At 34.4% G+C, this 18,510-nt stretch overlaps 2 protein-coding genes across 2 annotated transcripts; one reads left to right on the forward strand and one right to left on the reverse strand.

The window, feature by feature from the left end:
- The first annotated feature begins 4,565 nt into the window (after nucleotides 1-4,565).
- On the forward strand, nucleotides 4,566-5,015 carry LOC140174266 (mannosyl-oligosaccharide 1,2-alpha-mannosidase MNS2-like). Its single transcript, XM_072198658.1, has 2 exons — nucleotides 4,566-4,700; nucleotides 4,782-5,015. Exons 1-2 carry the CDS (start codon nucleotides 4,566-4,568, stop codon nucleotides 5,013-5,015), a joined length of 369 nt encoding a protein of 122 aa, XP_072054759.1.
- A 4,864-nt stretch (nucleotides 5,016-9,879) lies between these two features.
- On the reverse strand, nucleotides 9,880-12,694 carry LOC112702239 (uncharacterized). The gene is made up of 4 exons (XM_025753198.3): nucleotides 12,550-12,694; nucleotides 11,080-11,181; nucleotides 10,805-10,971; nucleotides 9,880-10,189 (listed from the first exon to the last, which is right to left on the reverse strand). Exons 1-4 carry the CDS (start codon nucleotides 12,653-12,655, stop codon nucleotides 10,082-10,084), a joined length of 483 nt encoding a protein of 160 aa, XP_025608983.1. The 5' UTR covers nucleotides 12,656-12,694; the 3' UTR covers nucleotides 9,880-10,081.
- Between the last annotated feature and the right edge of the window lie 5,816 nt (nucleotides 12,695-18,510).

An 18,510-nucleotide genomic window follows, 5' to 3' on the forward strand; every position in this document is an offset into this window, starting at 1 on the left:
TTTCCAATTATATATATTCTTAGCAGCAGGACAAAGTAGCACAATTACAGGAACATATGTAGGACAATTCATAGGACAATTCATAACTGAAGGGTTTTTAAGGCTAAATATAAAAGAAATGGTGAAAGTCATTGATTACTAGATGTTGTGCTCTTGTTCCAACAATGATAGCTGCTATAGTTTTTAATACATCATGTCATATGAATATAAAAAATTAGTCACCAATTAAATCACTTTATTTGTGTTTGTCGATTTCAATGTTATGACTTTGTGAAATGGTATGGTAGTATTTTTTTGAATTGATTGAAAAAATCGAACCAAACCAAACCGTAGTTTAATTAGACGATAGGATTGGATTTCTCTCAAAAACCGAACCAAACTGCATTGCGAACACCCCTAATAAAAACCACTTGTCAAGCAGGAGGATGTGCACATAGGGCCCAGAAGATGATGGGGCCGCGCTTGCGCAAGAAACAAGGACTGTAGTGTTTACGTGATAATTAAAATGTCATTAAATTAATGATTACTGGTGTCATATGTGGACTTATGATTGTGGAAATGCAAATTTTGGATGTAGTATTTTCGTTTTATACAGCCCAATTTAAAAAACACGTTGTGATGGTTTTGAAATAAAGGGTTTTGAAAGAAAGGGTCTTGCCGAAGAGCCTTAGCTTAGGTGGCATTTTACCCTCTTCCCACCACTAAGGTCTAGAGTTCAAACTCTAGAGGATGTATTTAAGGGAAAAAAATGTGATAAATGTGTGAGGAGTGTGTGGATATGTTATGTACTTAGGATTGAGGGTTGTCTAATTTACTGACAAAAAAAAAAGAAAGGGTCTTGTAACTGATTTAGAGAAGATAACATACTGGGTTTCATTTTTTCTTTTGTAATGACTGAGGAACAATGGTCCGTAAGGCTTTGGTGTGATAAGAAAATAACAAGAATGGGATCAAAAGTGAAGGAGCATAAGATACCTTGTAGAAAAAAAAAGAGGGGGGGGGGGGGACATTGGCATAAGTAATGTTTATATTTGAAATTATTCCTGCATGGAAAATTGAAAGAAAAGAAGTCTTTGTAATGTAATGAAAATTTTGAAATTAATAATTAGTATTAAGAAAATACTTTAAACAAATATTTTATGCAATAAAGATAAAGAAGCTAGGTGGTTCATTGTTTAGTGATTAATTATAAATAAATTTGTTTTGAAATACTAGTCAAGAGCATTTATGCGAATGCTTTGGAAAATGATTTTGTGAGAAGCATAGGAAGAATATAAATAGAATGCCAACATGAACATACGGTAAAGATGATAATGGTTTGGTCATGCAAATGAGACAAATATAACGAAGTGGTGTTGGTTTAGGGTTCATCATTTATGAATGTTTTTTCCAGTTTAGGGTAGTTAGTTTAGGATTTAAGATTTAGTTTTAAAAGTTTAGGATTAAGGGTTTATAACTTAGGATTAGATTAAGGGTTTAGAGTGGTTAAGTGTTGTAGAGTTTTGGGATTTATATTTTAGGATAAGGTTTAGGGTTTGATTAAAAGTGTAGAATATATTGTTATTTGATGTATAAAAATTTATTAAAATATTTAAAATAATTAAAGATAAGTAAATGTTAAAATAAGTAAATGTCGTCTACTTGTGATTGTTGGTACCAAAAAATATTACTTGTGATTGTTGGTACCAAAAAATATTACAAGAATTTTTTGTATTTCTTCTTCTTATATGTCAAGTTGAACGCTAAGACATCTCTGAATTACTAAGGCTGCGTTTGTTTTCGAGAACAGGATAGGATAAGACACTGAGAGAAAATGATAGGACAAGACACTGATGGATAGAGACACAAAATTTTGTGTCCTTATATTCTGTTTGGTGATAAACTAGAGCAAATTATGAAAATCCAATTTATTCTCATTTTGTTTTCATTCAAAAAATTTGAGAAGAAAAATATAATAATAAAAATTATAATTATGAAAAATTAACAAGAATAATGAAAGAAAAAATAAAAAATAAGTTATGTCTCTTGTTAGTGTCTCTGTGTCCTTCCTGTCAGGATGGACACAAAATACACTAATTCAGTGTCTCTAGACACATTGTCTTTGTCTATGTCTTCTTTGCCAAACACAATTTTGTATTTCTGTATCTCTGTCTCAGTGTCCTGTCTCTGTAAACAAACGCAGCCTTAATAGTCGACTTTGCTCCCTCCATAGGCTCAAAACAAGTTCGTTAAAATTCCATCTTCAGTCAAGTTGTACCATGCCATAGACATTGAATCGGCCGTGGCTTTTCCTTCCAATTATACAATGGTCTCATTTGCATCTTGTACGGCCTAAAATGAGTCATAACTGGCACTTAGGAAAATAATCCTCTTGCAAGTCTAACAAACTCAAATATAAGTTGAATAAAAAAATTACAAATATTTTACAAGTTCTAAAATAAATAGTTATACATATTTAACAAAAAAAATTAAAATAATTAAGAATGATTGGATCCTATCTGTGACATATGGAGCATATATATCTAGAAATTCGATAAAACTAGATACTCATTGCAGATCGTGACTCTTAATTAGAATGTCTCACATAGTCAAGCATTCGTTCCTGAAAAATATTTTTAGAAAAAGGGATGAGTTTTACAACTCAATAACTAGACAATACATCTATAATCCACATGAGAACATTATTATCAAAGTAATTTTTATTAGAAAATAGTAGTTGATAATAATAATAAGTGAATCAATAAAGGAGTTCTCATATGAAAATCAAATCAGAAGTCCACACTTGGGTGGCTCCACCTCTAAGGGTAGTCTTTTCCTCTTGTGTGTCCTAACAGAATAATAGATTGTCAGATTTAATGTGTGGCCTACACGTTAGGCTAGCAACACCCCTGCTAGCTGGGGTCTGAGTTAGATGCATTTAAGTTAACGTCATAACTGCTGTTAACTACGGTTTTCTAATACAAGCCTCCCAAACCAATTCAAAATATATAATTTCAAATACAACCAATCATTTGACCTTTCAAATATATAAGGTATCAAATCAAATCAAATAGTACCTTCTCATAAAAAATTCCTTTCAATCATATGAATGTCGAATATACTTTAAAAATTCAGAGTATATAAGTGAGTATTAACAATATTTCAATATTCCAAAAACACATATTCAAATAAAATCGAATATTCAAAAATAATACAAACTTCATCAAAAATATATATGGTCTCAAAAATAGATATTCAAGTAAGATAAAAAAAAGTTTAAAACAATGCAAAACTTCATCAAAAATATATACAATCTCATATGCAGATTAAAAATTTAAATTTCACAAAAATAAATAATTAGTTCTAATAAATCCATTATTAAAATCAAATTCAAGTCATTGGTTAATAACTTGTAAGTATAGTCATAAATTCAAATGGCATATATCAAAATAATTATAGATGTAAAGCAAAATAATTATAAATGTAAAACCTACTCACAACGTGGTCTTAAGGGATCGGACCAAAGAGACTAAACCCGAAGTGCGAAATTAACGGGTGAGAAAGATTGATGTAGAATGAAATGAAAAGACACAGGATTTGGACCGTGGCAGCAGAAAGTTGCGGCTGCAACAACAGCAGCATCCATTTCTTATTGCAACGTCAATGATCATATAGCACCTAGAGAAAATATTGGATTTAAATTGAATGGAAGACAACAAGAAATAGTACTGGAAAATCCAAGGTAAAGCAGATGTTCAATAAAATCAGAATGACAGGATACCGAAGTGAAACAGATTCAAGAGAAAAGAGCCAACCAGAATGGCAACAATGGCAGCGGACAGCTCGATGGCAGCAAGGAGGTATGGCGGCAAGGTGGCAGCGCTGCTTCTTCTCCCTCACGAACTCGCCTCCTTCTCCCCCCTCTGTTCACGGCTCACGGCGGCGACAACAACTTCATCAACGGCGACAGTGGTGAGGGAACGGCAGTCTCCGACGGCGTGCTAGGCAGCAACCAGGCGCAACAGAGCTAGCGGCGTCCTCTCCTCCATCGCATTTTCCGCAGCGGCAGCTCTCTGCCTCAACGTCTCACTCTCTCCCCTCTTCGTCAACACTGGCGGCAACTCGTGGGACAGCGGCTCCATGGTGGTGAGGCGCGACGCCGGCATGCTCCAAGGCGACGACAGTGACAGCAGGCAGCCTCTCCTTCCTCTCTTCTCTTCTCCGTTCCCTCACTTTCCCCTTTCTCTTTTCTTTGCTTCCATTCCTTCTCGCTCTTTTTCTGAAATGTGTCTATGTGTGTAAAAGGGAGGGTGTGAATTTTATTTTGAGATTGGGGTTTGGATTTGATAAAAAGGATAAAGATAGAATGGGTATTTTGATAAAATTAGAGAGCAAATCTAAAATGTTTCAAAAAAAACCTTGGAATATTATACATCTCCAGGCTTTTTTATTAAAGTAAATAAGAAAAAAACTTTAATTCCCTAGTTACGGATGCCTAAAAATAATTTCAAGAATACGTAGTCCCATGTTATGTAAATCACCTACGAGATGGGTTTGCATACCAATTCAGGGGAGCCGCCCACGAAATGGGTCACGGATCCAATACACGGACAGCAGCCACGAATTGGTGCAATGAAAAAGAACAAAAGAATAATATTAATAATTTTAAAGCTTTTGAGAAGAACTCACGCATAGAGTCGGGCTATGTTGGATTGAAGGATGTAAGCACACCTCAAGTTCATGTTTGATCAAGTGTTTTGCATTCGCATATTAGTGTTTCATAATGCATATATCCATGGCAGCTACTCATATTCTATAGATGTCATCGTGAAAGACAACATGATGCAAAGCTTCTTCCTTGTGGAGACACTGAAGTATCTTTATCTTCTGTTTTCGCCTCCAACAGTCATCCCATTAGATCAATGGGTGTTCAATACGAATTGTGCAAAGGAACGAAGGGGTCTGTTGGGAACTTAAATGAGAAGCAAAAGCCTTCTTTTAGAATAGGTGGCAGGAAAGAAGGAAGGTCAGGTTAGATGTCTCCATATTTGTTTCTACCATTGCCGGTAGACCCTATTTTGCCGGGATTCGAGAAATGCAGTTTGATCCCTTTATAGAGAGCTTAGAAGATGCTGCTGGCATTTCCTCAATTGAGTGGGAAGGGGTTCATTCTGCTTAGCAGGTGGGATGTTATATTATATATGTGTCATGGCCCGAACCTGGCCATGACTGGCGCTCAAAGGACAAGTCCCTCAGCAAGCCAAACGACCAAATTTTAGAAAAACGGACAGAATCTCCTCTGTTCCTAGGACCTTACCAACATAAATATTAACTCCATGTATCAATAATAAACATCCATTTCCACAGACAACAACAGCATATTTCAACTACATCCACAACCACATATATCCAAAATACGCATTTCATATATGTATATATATCAAGTTGATAACTAGAGTATATAGTTAAATCCATAAGTCTTATATAACCAACTTATAATTACTATCTAAACAGTTCAAGATTCCAAAATAACATAACTCACACGAGGATCCTGCCTGTGACATATGGAGCATCGACATAATCTAAATTTTGAGCAAATGTTTCATTACATAATCACTTAGCCCTTGGAAAGAAAAAGGGCTCACCGAAATGACTAAGATCTACTGAGGGGCAGGTGGAATGGAACCTGGAATGACTCCTGTATATGAAAAATATGGGAATATAATAGGGTGAGTTTTGCAACTCAGTGAGCAAACATTACATTTATAACCCACACGAGACAATACAAAGTTTACCTTGAAAATTATATTTCTTTTCAGGATGAGAAATTCATATTAATTTATTATGCAAACAAATAAATAAGTAGTTAAGCGGATGAACTGAAATGGGAGTTCTCATTCCAGAAGTCAAATCAAATCAAATATTACACACCTAGGGCGGCTCCACCTCTAAAGGTAGCCCTTTCCTCTATAGTGCCTGTACGGTATAACAGATCCAACGTGTGGCCTACATGTTAGGCTAGCAACGCCCCTGCTAGCTGAGGTCTGAGCCAGATGCATCTAGCTTAACGTCATAACCGCCGTTAACTACGGTTTTCTAGTCAGAGTCTCCCAAACCAATCCAAACAAAATCACTTATAAAAATCTCTAATACATATAACATACTACTAAATTCCATAGCAAATCCAATATATATAAGATTGCATACTAAAATTTTTATTTAAAATTCAATAAAGTCAAATAAGAAAACATATTTACTTTACAAAATATATAAATATCGTCTCGTGTGTATTTTTATAACATTATAAGTTTCACAAATTAATATTTATTTTCAAAAATTCAAAAATCACAATAATCAAATATTTTCAAACTACAAAATAATGATTCAACATAAATATTGATAATAATATATTTAAAAATAATTATCGACATAATATCCACTCACAACTTGATTCCAAATAACCGGAAGCAACTCTGAGCGCGTCAACGAGCTACAAAATGATGTCCAATAATTCTACAACTCTAGAAATATGACAATAATGATATTTGTGAGCTACTAATATTGTCAATTAACATAATCTTACTCACCTTGACAAAAGCCTCAAATTTTCTAACCCTAATTCGAATTTTGCTATACCCACAAGTATAGAGATGCTAAAAATTTGAGATATAGCTAATTATTGAGTCAAAGAGTTACTTTGAAACCTCAATAATAATCGGAACTCAAAAGTTGAATACTTTCTTTACTAAATAGGTTGAAGCTCCATGATTTAGGGTTGTGATAAAAGAAATTTGTATGAATAAAATAAAGAAGAGAAGAGAAGAAAAGGAGAAAGAAGTAAAATGAAAGAAGTGGATTTAATGATAGTTTATGATTTCAAGAAGAAGAAAAAGAAATGAAATTGAAAAAAGGGATAAGGGTTTTGGGTGAAAGAAATAAGTGGGGTTGGGGAGGGGTGAGTCACGTGACTCACTAAGTCCCTCTTCTTTTTTTTTTTTCTCTCTCTCTCTTTGGTTATAACAATATGAATTTGGATCTTTTAAAGTTTGAATTTCACTTTAAAGAGTAAAGTGTGATTTTCTACTCTTGAATAGTTTTTATTTCGTATTTATTCTTGGTCCCACCTATGAAATTAATGGTGAGAGATCACACTTTACTCTCAAAAGTAAAATTCAAACTTTAGAAAATCCAAATCAATTATATATATATATATATAGGAAATCAAAACGTTTCATTTGTGTGGAGCCAAAAATATTCACAAGCATAAATTGCTGAGTTTTATGTATTTGAGGCATATTTTTTATACTCACATTTACTAGTGTAGACAGTTCCTTTAGCAGTTTCGCCAAATGCCAATGTCTTCTTCTTTGGTTGGACACTGTTAAGACAATGAAATATTTTTCTAACATTTTACTTTCAAATCAGATAATTAAGTGAAATAATTATACAGTCAATGGAGGCTCAGAGTTACGGTAACAATAGCATGATCAAATTAACTTGAGGTCGAGAGTTTCAAACAAAATTAATATTATTTAAATTTTCTTGAATTTGGGCTTGTTTGGTGAGCTTAAAATTATTCAAATATATGGACCATATGATTTCAAATTCCATGGAATGGTCCATATGACTTTAAAATTATTTTTATTTTTTCATAAAATCTTTAAAAAAAGATAATTCTTTAAAAAAAAGATAATTATTTTAAAAACAGATAATTTAAAAAAATAGAAGTTGACTCAAACAAACCATATTAAAAAAAACTACCAAAGTCCAAAAGAATGTATATAATGTCTCCTTTGTTATTTTGCCTTGTTTTGTAAGTAAACCAGTAACGGTAAAGCAAACCCTTTTAGTCCTATATTATACCACATTGTAGTAGTGATTGTACCCCCACGAACTTGTTTGTTTCTTTTTTCCGTAATTAATCCTACCAAAGATCGAGTCTTGAAACCCTTAATTCACTCGAAACATCAACAACCAAGCTTTTCAATGGCAGAGGCAGAGGTTGCTCCAAGAAAGAGACTCATAATTAAGCTTCGTTTGCCGCGTTCAAGAACAGTGTCATCTGAAGAGTGCAAACTAAAGCATGATGCTGATACTGAAAAGCGGAGACCAGAATTTATGGCTTTTGATTCATGCGGCCAGAAGAGGAAGAAAGATCAGCATTTCAGCACTACTGAATACTCGTGTAATGTAGTGGGAAAGAGCAATGCTGAAGGTTCCAGAACCTTGTCAACTGATGCACAGTGCAAACAGAAGAAGGACGATGATGGTGCTGATTCTCGCGGAGACAGAAAGAGAAGAAAGTTGGCAATTTCCGAAGTTTCTATTTCCACAAAATCTTCTGTGCAAGAACACCACAATGCATGTTCAAGAATCCCAAGAACCGGTTCTAAGGTGCTTGACTCAAAGAACAAGAAGAAGGAAGAGGTAGAACACCACAATGCATGTTCAAGAATCCCAAGAACCGGTTCTAAGGTGCTCGACTCGAAGAACACGAAGAAAGAAGAGGAAGAACTCCATAATTCATGTTCAAGAATCCCAAGAACCGATTCTATGGTGCCTGACTCCAAGAACACGAAGAAGGAAGAGGAGATGGAGGTTGTTCTGAACGAGCAGAGAATGGATCGTTATCAAAAGATGCAGTGTTGGGTGATCTTGAAGCGCTTCATGGTTGGAAGAGATGGCTGGGCTTTCAATAAGACTCTGGATCCCAAGAAGTTAGGAATTCTTGGTAACAACTGTGAGAGTGTGTTGTTGAAGCCAATAGGATTTGAGGAAATAGAGTCAAAGCTGCACAAATTCGTGTATTCAGGGCCTGATGAGTTTGCAAATGATATGAGGCTTTTGTTCTCTTATGGATTCATGTACCCTCAAAGGGATCAGATTCATAGAGTTGCAAGGAGATTCAGTGAGAGCTTTGAAATTGCATGGAAAGCTTTGACGGAAAAGTGGTCTACTGAAGAGAGGAAAAGGAACAATATATCAAAAGGGGAAGAACGAATAATAAAGCGGTGCACCAAAAATTTTAGTACAAAGCTCTGAAACTGTTATCAAAGGAAGAAGCAGAAAGTGAAAGGAGGCCACGTGTTGGATTAAACTCTTTTGCTAAGTACTATATTATTCTTTCCACAATTTTCTTTACCAATGTTTATCAAACAAACTCAAGCCAACTACCTTCTTTTTTTAATTCATCTTAGTGTGATGAAACTGTAAAATTCGTAGGCTTGGTTTCTAGCTTCAGTCAAATTTTGGCTTACTCATATTTGTGATACTAATGTTTTAATTTGTTCTGTTAATAATATTCTAATTGTTCTTATTTTTATGTTAATTTTTATTCAATTATCACTTCTTAGGTTTATTTATTTGGCTTTATGTCATCAATTCGTCTCATGACAAAGCATATTGTTCTCTTTAGTGTTTTCTTAATTTTCTGCAAGTGCTTAAAAGTTGTCTCAAAATTTATTAAAATCTAAAACTGTTATTTGGCTAAACAAAACTATTAATTGTTAGAATTAGTTTTGGTCAAATTTGTTATTTCAAATTGAGTTTCACTATCAGTAAAGATTAAATATAATTTAAATATATGGTCCATATATAAGATCCCATGGAATTTGAAATCATATGGACCATTCCCCTCAGCGTCAACTCTTGATTATGATCAAGCTAAACCTTTCTAACCTTCCAATTTGAGCTAGACTTATCAAGATAAAAGGATAGCTTCGCCTTACAGTTTGTTCGTGTTTCCAGCCTATGAGATATGACTTGATCAACTCTGTCATAATGCTTTTCATCTTTTAGACTAACCCAGTGTAAACGAGATACGTATTTACTTATTTCGTTTATATTGTAAACGAGAGAAGTAACGTGATCTTTTTTGGTAAAAACGCTAATAAATATATATTTTGATAATAATATATTTATTTTATTTATTTAAAAAAAACGACAATTTTATTCAAACATATGTGACAGTCACACTAATTATTCTCTTTCGGCAATTTACGTCTCATAAAACATTTCATTGATTACTATTCTAATTCACATCAAACACTTAACAACGAAGATGAAGTAGTTCCTAATAAGATCAGATTTTGAGTTTGGAAAACTAGATTGAAGACACTGATGATTCAGAACCGATTTTGAAGGGAAATTTAATGCAGGTTAATTGGTTGTCCTTATAGTCGTTGAATGTCAGCTTCACATTATAGGTTCCCTGCAAAAATAGCACAAGTTAAAATAATGCATAAGAAGAAGTTAACAAGAAATTAGTGGCAAATTATTTTTTATATTGGGGTGAGAATGATGGTTTTTATGATTATGGATTGTAAAAGTGTGAATCTTAAATGTGGCACTATTTGATTTAAAATGTAGAAATCGAATCCTTCTATTTTTATGGAGTAAAAATCAGATCCTCTGGTTTATGAACTTTAAAAAAAAATCACAACAAACAAAATAAATTCTTCGAACACCAGAATTAGTTATTAAAATCAGCCACCAATATATTTGTATATAAATATATGTGTGGTTTAATTTATTTTTAAAGAAAAATCTAGAGACCAACAACTTTTGTATTTTTTAGCTAGTATTTAACCATTAAAAGAAAAGTGAGTGATTTCTCACTATTGGATATAATCTCACACCATTAAAAACACTATTGATAGCCAAATTATGGTTACAAAATACCAAAGTTGCTGGCCCTAGTATTCCTCTATTATATATTTGTATTCTAACATATATTTTATACTGGTGGCTTGACTTTGGTGACTGATTTTAATGTACGTAACGTTTTCGTATTATATATTCGGTTTATTGTAACGGAAAAACTAACCAGTGGAGTATAGGAAGGCAACAATTCAGTGTGAATGAGGGTGAAATCGCCAGCAGGAAGAGGACAAGCTGCTTCCTCACATAGATCATGGTGAAATATAGCAGGTGCTCCTTCTGCTCCAGCATATGTAATTTCATACACTAAGTCCCCACTTGGAATTGTTTCAGCTGCATCAAACATATATAGGTTCAACACATTATATATCATTAATTATTGATGGAATTAAATTAAGAAATTTAAGGGGAAAATAAAAAGTGTTATATATATATATATACGTGTATAAGCAGAGATCTTGAAGGTGAAGGGCTCTCCTCTGACCACAGGATCTGGTAATATCTTCGCATCACTCACCTTCACAACATAGTTTGCACTCTTCTCTGCATAACATACAGTTCAAATTAAATAAATATGCAAGTCAAAAGTTATACAATTATATTATGTGTATACAAAAAATTAGTCACTAATCTGTACTGTGTATGAAAATACGAACATTTCATAAAAAATGTTAATGTTATTGTATACTACTATAAACAAATTTGGTTATTCATCTATACATATTTGATTATTCTACTATTATAATATGTTTGATTATGCTGTTAACTGATTATTTAGTTAAAAAGAATATGTAAACTAATATGCATAAATATATAGTTAGAGACTGATATTGTATATGGAATATTTTTGAAGTTATAATATTACTGTATCAAATTAACGTTAATTATTTTTTATATGATAGATGAAGTTGTGTAATATACTAATATGAATCCAAATTGATGCATTTTACAAGTGTGATATTAACACATATCGTGAATACTGATTTGTATAATAAAAGAAATTGTAATTTATTATTTTATAATTTATAATTTTTTCTTAAAATCATGATTTCTTCTTATCCTATATATTTTTCATATATATTACTGTATTACACCAAAATATCATAATATTAACAAAAATCACAAATAACATTTTAATATAAAAAAAAGTTAGCCTCAAATTAAATGTAATAACTTATTATAACTGTTCTTTTTCTTTTTTGTGGATAATAAAGTTTAGCAAATTTGATGCTAGTTTGTTAAGTTGCTAAAGTAAGGACGTATAGTGAGAGTTTTTTAACATTTATAAAGATACTTATAAATCATTGATTAAAATAATCATCATATATCAATATAGTGAAAGTTGAACTCATCACATTTTTATAAGTGACAAATTTTTTATTAACTATATTCCACAAAGAGTTAAATAACTTTAATTTAATGATTAGCAATTTAGCAGACATGCTTTATGTTTTGAATCTTTATTTTAAAATTCAGCATTATATTCCATTTTCCTAATAAAGAAAGGCCTAAGCTTAAAGAAAAACCTATCAATTTTTTAACAAGCTAAGAGGGATAAGAAGGAGTTTTATTCAATTCCAAGAAAAAAATTAAAAAAAAATAAAAGGGTGGAGAGTTGACCAACATTTACATAAAAATTATCGACAATTGGGTATAATTTTTCATGCTGGGAACAATATAATGCCAGAACTTAAGGCATGAAATTTAATTAATTGAATATGACCTGCTGCTGAATGAACCTCTCTAAGCTTATCAATCAATAATGGATATATAATCACACAGAAGAAGCTCTAAATAACATAACATGAAGCAGGATGAATGCAGAGAATGTTGAAGAATAATAAGCCAAAAATCATAGAACTCATAAAATAATAAAAAATGGTAGCAAATAAATTAATAATTAATTTTTACCGCAGTATTTGATAGTCTCAGCTTGAGCTTGTAGCAAAATGGTGGAAGAAGAAATGCATAGGAAGAGGAGTATTTTGAGCATTGAAGCAGAAGAGTGAATCTCCATGGCTATTGATGAAATCAGATTATGAAAATGCTTAGTTTATAAAGTTTCTCAACGTATATATACGACAAACTAGTTACTAGTTTTAGTAATAATTTAATATAATATATAATAATAACTCGTGCAGCATGTGGCTCAATTTTTTCTATTATTGTTATATTTATTATGTGTAGTGGTAAATAATTTATGATTTATCTTAGTGTTTAATTATGTTACTGAAGTACTTAATCATGTTTAAAATTTTATTGATTAATTCAGTTCAATTTGTTTAGTTTTATGGTATAAATTTAAAAAATATATATATAAATTAATTGGATTCTGATACAGGGCTAGGTAGGATGAGATGGGTATGAGACAAGTATATATACCTGCAGATTTGGGACAAAAATTAAGATATCCATGAATAATTAGAGGAAAATGGAATAGTGAGTGTTCATAATACCCGTTCCATCATGCCTCATTATCATAATATTTTATATTTAATATATATTTTATACTAATAATTAATTTTGATAATTAATTTTATTATAGTTGATATATTTTTTTTGCATTTTTATCCATTTATTCTACTTGTTTCATTGGATCACTCTTTATAATAATGCTGTGATATTAGTCAGCATTAACCAAATTAGGATCGATTTTGTAATAAACTTATCAAAATTGAATTTTGAAAAAATAACTGTAAATTTGTAACGTATAGAAGTAACTTTTACTAAACATAAACATTAATTATAGGTTTAATTACTCTGTTGGTCCCTATAGTTTGGCCGAATTTTTAATTAGGTCCCTATAGTTTTTTTCCTTTTAATTGAGTCCCTATACCAATTTTTTTGTTTTAATTGGGTCCTTAGTCGCAGTCAACGTTAAATAAAATGTTGACCTGTGTTAAAGTTACGAAAATACCCTTGTGTCTAACCCTACATAATCCTTGGCCTATCCTGAAACTCCAGAATCGTGTTCTGTTCATCGTTCTCCTCTTCTCCCTTTTTTCTGATTTCTTGCTGAAATTTTCTCATCTTGCATGGATTCCACCCAACGTTCTTCGAGAATATCGAGTTCAAGAACTCTCAACAAGAAAAGACATTTGTGTTACTGTGGGGAGGCAGTTGTTGTTCTGTCTTCTTCTGAAGTGGCCAGCCATGGAAGGAGGTACGTAGCTTGTGGACGAGTGCCAAGGTGCAGTTTTTTCGAGTGGATTGACAATGAAGATGATATGAAAGGTGAGTGGTTGAAGCAGAAGGAGAGGAGGAGTCGTTGCTTCTGTGGAGACTCTCTGATTCTGAAAAGTTCTAATACACCCAAGAATCTAAACAGAAGGTTCATGTCTTGCCCAAGTAGAAGATGCAAATTTTTTGAGTGGGTTGATGAAGAAAAGAAGGTTCGTGATGCTTGCTTATTGTCTTCAGAGTATCACTCTGGTCAGGTAGAGGGTGAAATTAGGGGTGAAAAAGCACAAGAAAGAAGGGTTGATAGACTTAGTGTTGACACGGAGAGGTTGAAGGTTGAGATTGGAGAAGTTGACGATTGTGTTGGAAGAATCTGTGTAGAGTTGAATTCAGTCCAGGAGGAACTTCGAAAGTTGGAAGAAAACATGAAGAAGCAGACCAAGATGCAGATGATGTTTTTTTTTTGTGTAATCCTAATAGTTGCAGTGCTATGTGGTAAAGTTTATTGATGAAGTGGTCAATGTTGGCTTTAAAAAGAGCAGTTATTGTGAAGTGTATGTTAAATTATTTAGATTGAATGGACGAATTTTTTTTTTGTTTGCTACTATAAATATAATGTGATATTGAATGAAAATATACACAACTAAAAACAACTGCTATCAGCCAATCACAGATGCATCATTAGCATAATATAATTCACAAAAGTGGTCCTTAGAGTATTCCACACATTACATAAGTTCAGTAGATCCAAGTTGCACTAGAGACAAGATAAATGCTCCACCTAAAATGAACTACCAAAAGTGGTCCACCACAAAGCAAAATAAACTAAAAAAGTTATGTTCCCAATACCAAAATACTTCCACAGTAGACTATAATTCACAAAAAAGCCCTACATAAATCCACAGTAGGAGGAGCTACATAACCCTAAAAGCATCAATCATCCGTGAGGTCTATGTGTTCAGCAGGTTTGGGTACTCCATTTGTTCTTCCCATCTTCAATCTTTCACTTCTTCTTATCCCAAAAGTTCTAATCTTAGGCAAAGGCTGTGTAACTGGTGCTACTTGTGAAGTTGGCTGAATGAGTGGTTCAATGAAGGGAGTTGGTTGAGTTGCTGGTGTATGTGGAGGATTTGCAGCAGCTCCAGTAGCAGGTGCACCAGATCCAGCAAGGGGTGAGTCATTTGCAGAACCAGATCCAGTAAGAGGTGACACAGTTGTAGATCCAAATTCAGCAGCAAAAGTATTTGGTGCAGGGGCTGATGCAACAACAGCTAAATTTTTAAATCATTTCATCACTAAATCCAAACAATTATGTAGTATCGAATAGCAAAATATAGTTATACCTGTGAAACTAGTTGTTTTTCCTCTGCTAAGTCCAACACCCCTTCCTCTGCCTCTCCCCCTTGCAGCAGATCCAGCAACTAATTCAGTAGCAGTAGTAGGTGAGCCATTTGCAGCATCAGATTCAGCAGCAGCAGTGTCATTCGTAGCAGCAGATTCAGCAACAGCAGTAGTTGGTGCAGAGGCTGATAGAACAAAAGTGTAATGGTTAATTCATTTCATAATAGAACATTATCAATCCTCTAGTACCAGCAACAAATCCTAGAAGTACCTGTTACAGTAGTTCCTCTTCCTTTGCCCCTTCCTCTACCCAGTACCGCACCCCTTCCTCTGCCTCTCCCCCTTGAAGCAGCTCCAGCATCTTGTGCACCATCAGATGCAGCAGCAGCAGGTTCAGGAGCTAATGCAAGTTCCCAAGAATCAAGACAACATTATAGAAAAGAACTGGTACAATCAACAATTATGTAACAACAACAAAGCAAGATTTACCTGAGAGAATAGGATTTGGGCAGTGTCTCCTGTTGTGTCCATACTGGCCACAGTTGCTGCAAGTCACAGAGGTACCCGTCCTTCTATACTTTGTTTGCGATCTATTTTCATCAGGTTCTCTAATCCGCACCATTCTTGGTCGACCAGGTTTAAGCCTGAAAACTGGGGGTATGATGGTATCACAGTTCACTTTTGGCCACATGTTCTCTCCATTAATTGGAGCAATTGATTTTCCATAGGTTGCAAGGTAAGCTCCTGGACTATAGTAGTTGCTGCAATACTCTTCGGGATTATCACCCTTTTCAAAGATGGCACTGCATGCATGAGGGCATGGCATGCCACTTAAACCCCAAAATCGACAGCTGCAAGTACCAGCTAACAAATCCACCATAAACCTTTCCATGATCATCCTATTTTTGTGATGTACCTCAAATTTCAGATCGCCTGCCCATCTAGCTTGCCATTCCATACTTCTTGTTGCAATGACATCCAACCTCTTTTTGGTTTAGGAAGAATGGATCCTTCATACTTCTCAGCCTTCTTCTTCTTCTCTGCAAATCTTGACATCCAGTAGCATCTAATCCACTCAAACATCGTCAGAATGGGCTTGTCTCTTGCCTCAAGAATCCTGCCATTGAAAGCCTCCGATATGTTATTCATTAGCATATCACTCTTTGCCATAAACGTGAAATGGCTCTTTGTCCACAACTTTGGGTCCACTCCCATCAGTTTATCATAACAATCTCTATTTTTTTCCTTGAGCAGATTCATTCTTCTCTCCCACTCTTCCTCATAGGTGGCTTTAGCAATGGATAGGATTAGATCCCTCAAAACTGTCCCTCCACCATATGCCTTCTTACAGTTGGCATAGAGATGCCTTAAACATAATCTATGCTCAATAGAAGGTTCCATCTCAGCAAAAACTTGCATCAATCCCTGTATATAAAAAAAAAGCAGTAGTATCCAGTATCATTATTCAATCAGCCAAGAACAATGCTTATTCAATGACATAGTTAGAATCATAATTCATATTATTCAATGACATGGTTAGAATCATAATTCATATTATTCAATGACATATTTACTATCATAATTCATATTATTCAATGACATATTTACTATCATAAGTCGTATTATCCTTACTTTTTGTTGATCTGACATGAAAACCCATCTTCTTGCAGAGCCGATATCATCCAACAACAAATCAATAAACCATCCCCAGCTGTCCTTTGTTTCCGCTTCCACTGCTGCAACCGCAATTGGAAAGTAATTGTCATTAGGATCCTTCCCTACTGCAACTAGTAGTTTTTGACCATGGTCCCCTTTCAAGTGACACCCATCCACTCCTATGATCGGCCTACAACCAGCCAAGAAGCCCTGCTTCACCGAATCCAGGCACATGTACATCCTCATGAATCGGGGTTGGTGAGTTAAAGATGGCCTATCCACCATAATATTAAGCTTGGACCCCGGATTTGCCCTTAAAATCTCAGCACAATAATCCCTCAACTTGGCATATTGTAATATGGCCCTTCCATGTACTTCTTCCCTTGCTTTTCTCCTTGCCCAGTAAGCCTTTCCAACACTAACATTTGCCATATACTTATCCTGAATTGCTTGAATAATAGTGGCCAGCCGCATATCTTCTCCACGACTAATGTTGTTCACAATCTTTTTTGATATCCACTCACTAGAAGCAAGCCTACCAGTATAACTCCTCCCACAGCTATGCTTGCCTTTCAAGGTTTTTATCCTAAAACAATCAGATCCTCCTACCTTACTTGCAAAGCAAATCCACTTGCACTTTCCTTTTTGTCCATTACACACTACTCTACACCTCAACTTGTCGTTCTTCTTGTACCTAATATCTCTCCCATTCAATAAGGCATGCTCCTTAATTGCATCTTTAAACTGGGACAGTGTTTTGAACTCCAACCCAACCTTAAACTCATACTCTCTACACATTTCTGCCTCATCATACTTAGGAAACCTTTTTTTCTTAATCATGTCATCAGAATCTCCCTCGTAACTATCTATGTCTTCAGTTTCATAACCATCCGAAATGTCTCCAATTTCTTCATCCATACCTCCAGCAGCTTCATTATCACCAGCACCCTTATCTGTTGTCCCTTCTTGATTTAGCGGGCCATTGATCCCACCAAACGCATTTGATTGCCCACCATCAACACCATCCTCTACATCGAACCCAAAATAATCCTCATGTTCACCATCATCAGCACTGTCATCAAACCTATCCTCCTCAGTAGAAGGTTCTGACTCAGAATCGACTTCTACTTCTATCAGTCTACTATCTTCGCCTTCATTTGGGACATAATCTGGATCCGTTGATGTGATTTCAACCCCATTACCTATCTGTAACCATCAACAGCATACACTATACCATGCTTCAGAGGATTAGCAACTAAAGCCCTACCCATTCTAACTGCATCCCCATCTGACTTCAACTCTTTCAGACCTACCTTCAACTCCATTCCAGGTTCGTTCCACCATATCTTTGCATAACCTTTGTAGCCTAGACCCTTCAGCAAAAATACTATCTCTTGCAGAGACCATTCATCTAATTCATAATGCAAGTCCTCCACAACCAACCCACCTAAATATTCTAGTCCACCTCCCGTGTCAATAAATTTTCCTCCGTGATGGAGCTCTAATGTGAACTCTGATTCTCCCATTGCTACACAACAAAAAAAAGAAAAATACCGATTAGTCATCCCCTAATCAAACATCACCAACAATGATAATGACTTCAACGCCATAACGTTTGGGAACTTTTGAAAGAATGAAGAATGAAAAAAAGGTGTAACTCGTACCTTTGCAACAACGACGACAGTAGCTACTCCG

Source organism: Arachis hypogaea, chromosome 7 (assembly GCF_003086295.3).
Source record: "Arachis hypogaea cultivar Tifrunner chromosome 7, arahy.Tifrunner.gnm2.J5K5, whole genome shotgun sequence".
NCBI lineage: Eukaryota > Viridiplantae > Streptophyta > Magnoliopsida > Fabales > Fabaceae > Arachis > Arachis hypogaea.

Bases quoted from the DNA above. Each gene is read 5' to 3' on its own strand.
- LOC140174266 (XM_072198658.1), top strand. From the start codon at position 4,566: ATGGGTCACGGATCCAATACACGGACAGCAGCCACGAATTGGTGCAAT. The intron at 4,701-4,781 runs GTAAGCACACCT...TATCCATGGCAG, and splicing joins GCTATGTTGGATTGAAGGAT to CTACTCATATTCTATAGATG.
- LOC112702239 (XM_025753198.3), bottom strand. From the start codon at position 12,655: ATGGAGATTCACTCTTCTGCTTCAATGCTCAAAATACTCCTCTTCCTA. The intron at 11,182-12,549 runs GTAAAAATTAAT...TATGTTATGCAG, and splicing joins TGAGACTATCAAATACTGCG to AGAAGAGTGCAAACTATGTT. The intron at 10,190-10,804 runs GTTAGTTTTTCC...CTATTTTTGCAG, and splicing joins TGCCTTCCTATACTCCACTG to GGAACCTATAATGTGAAGCT.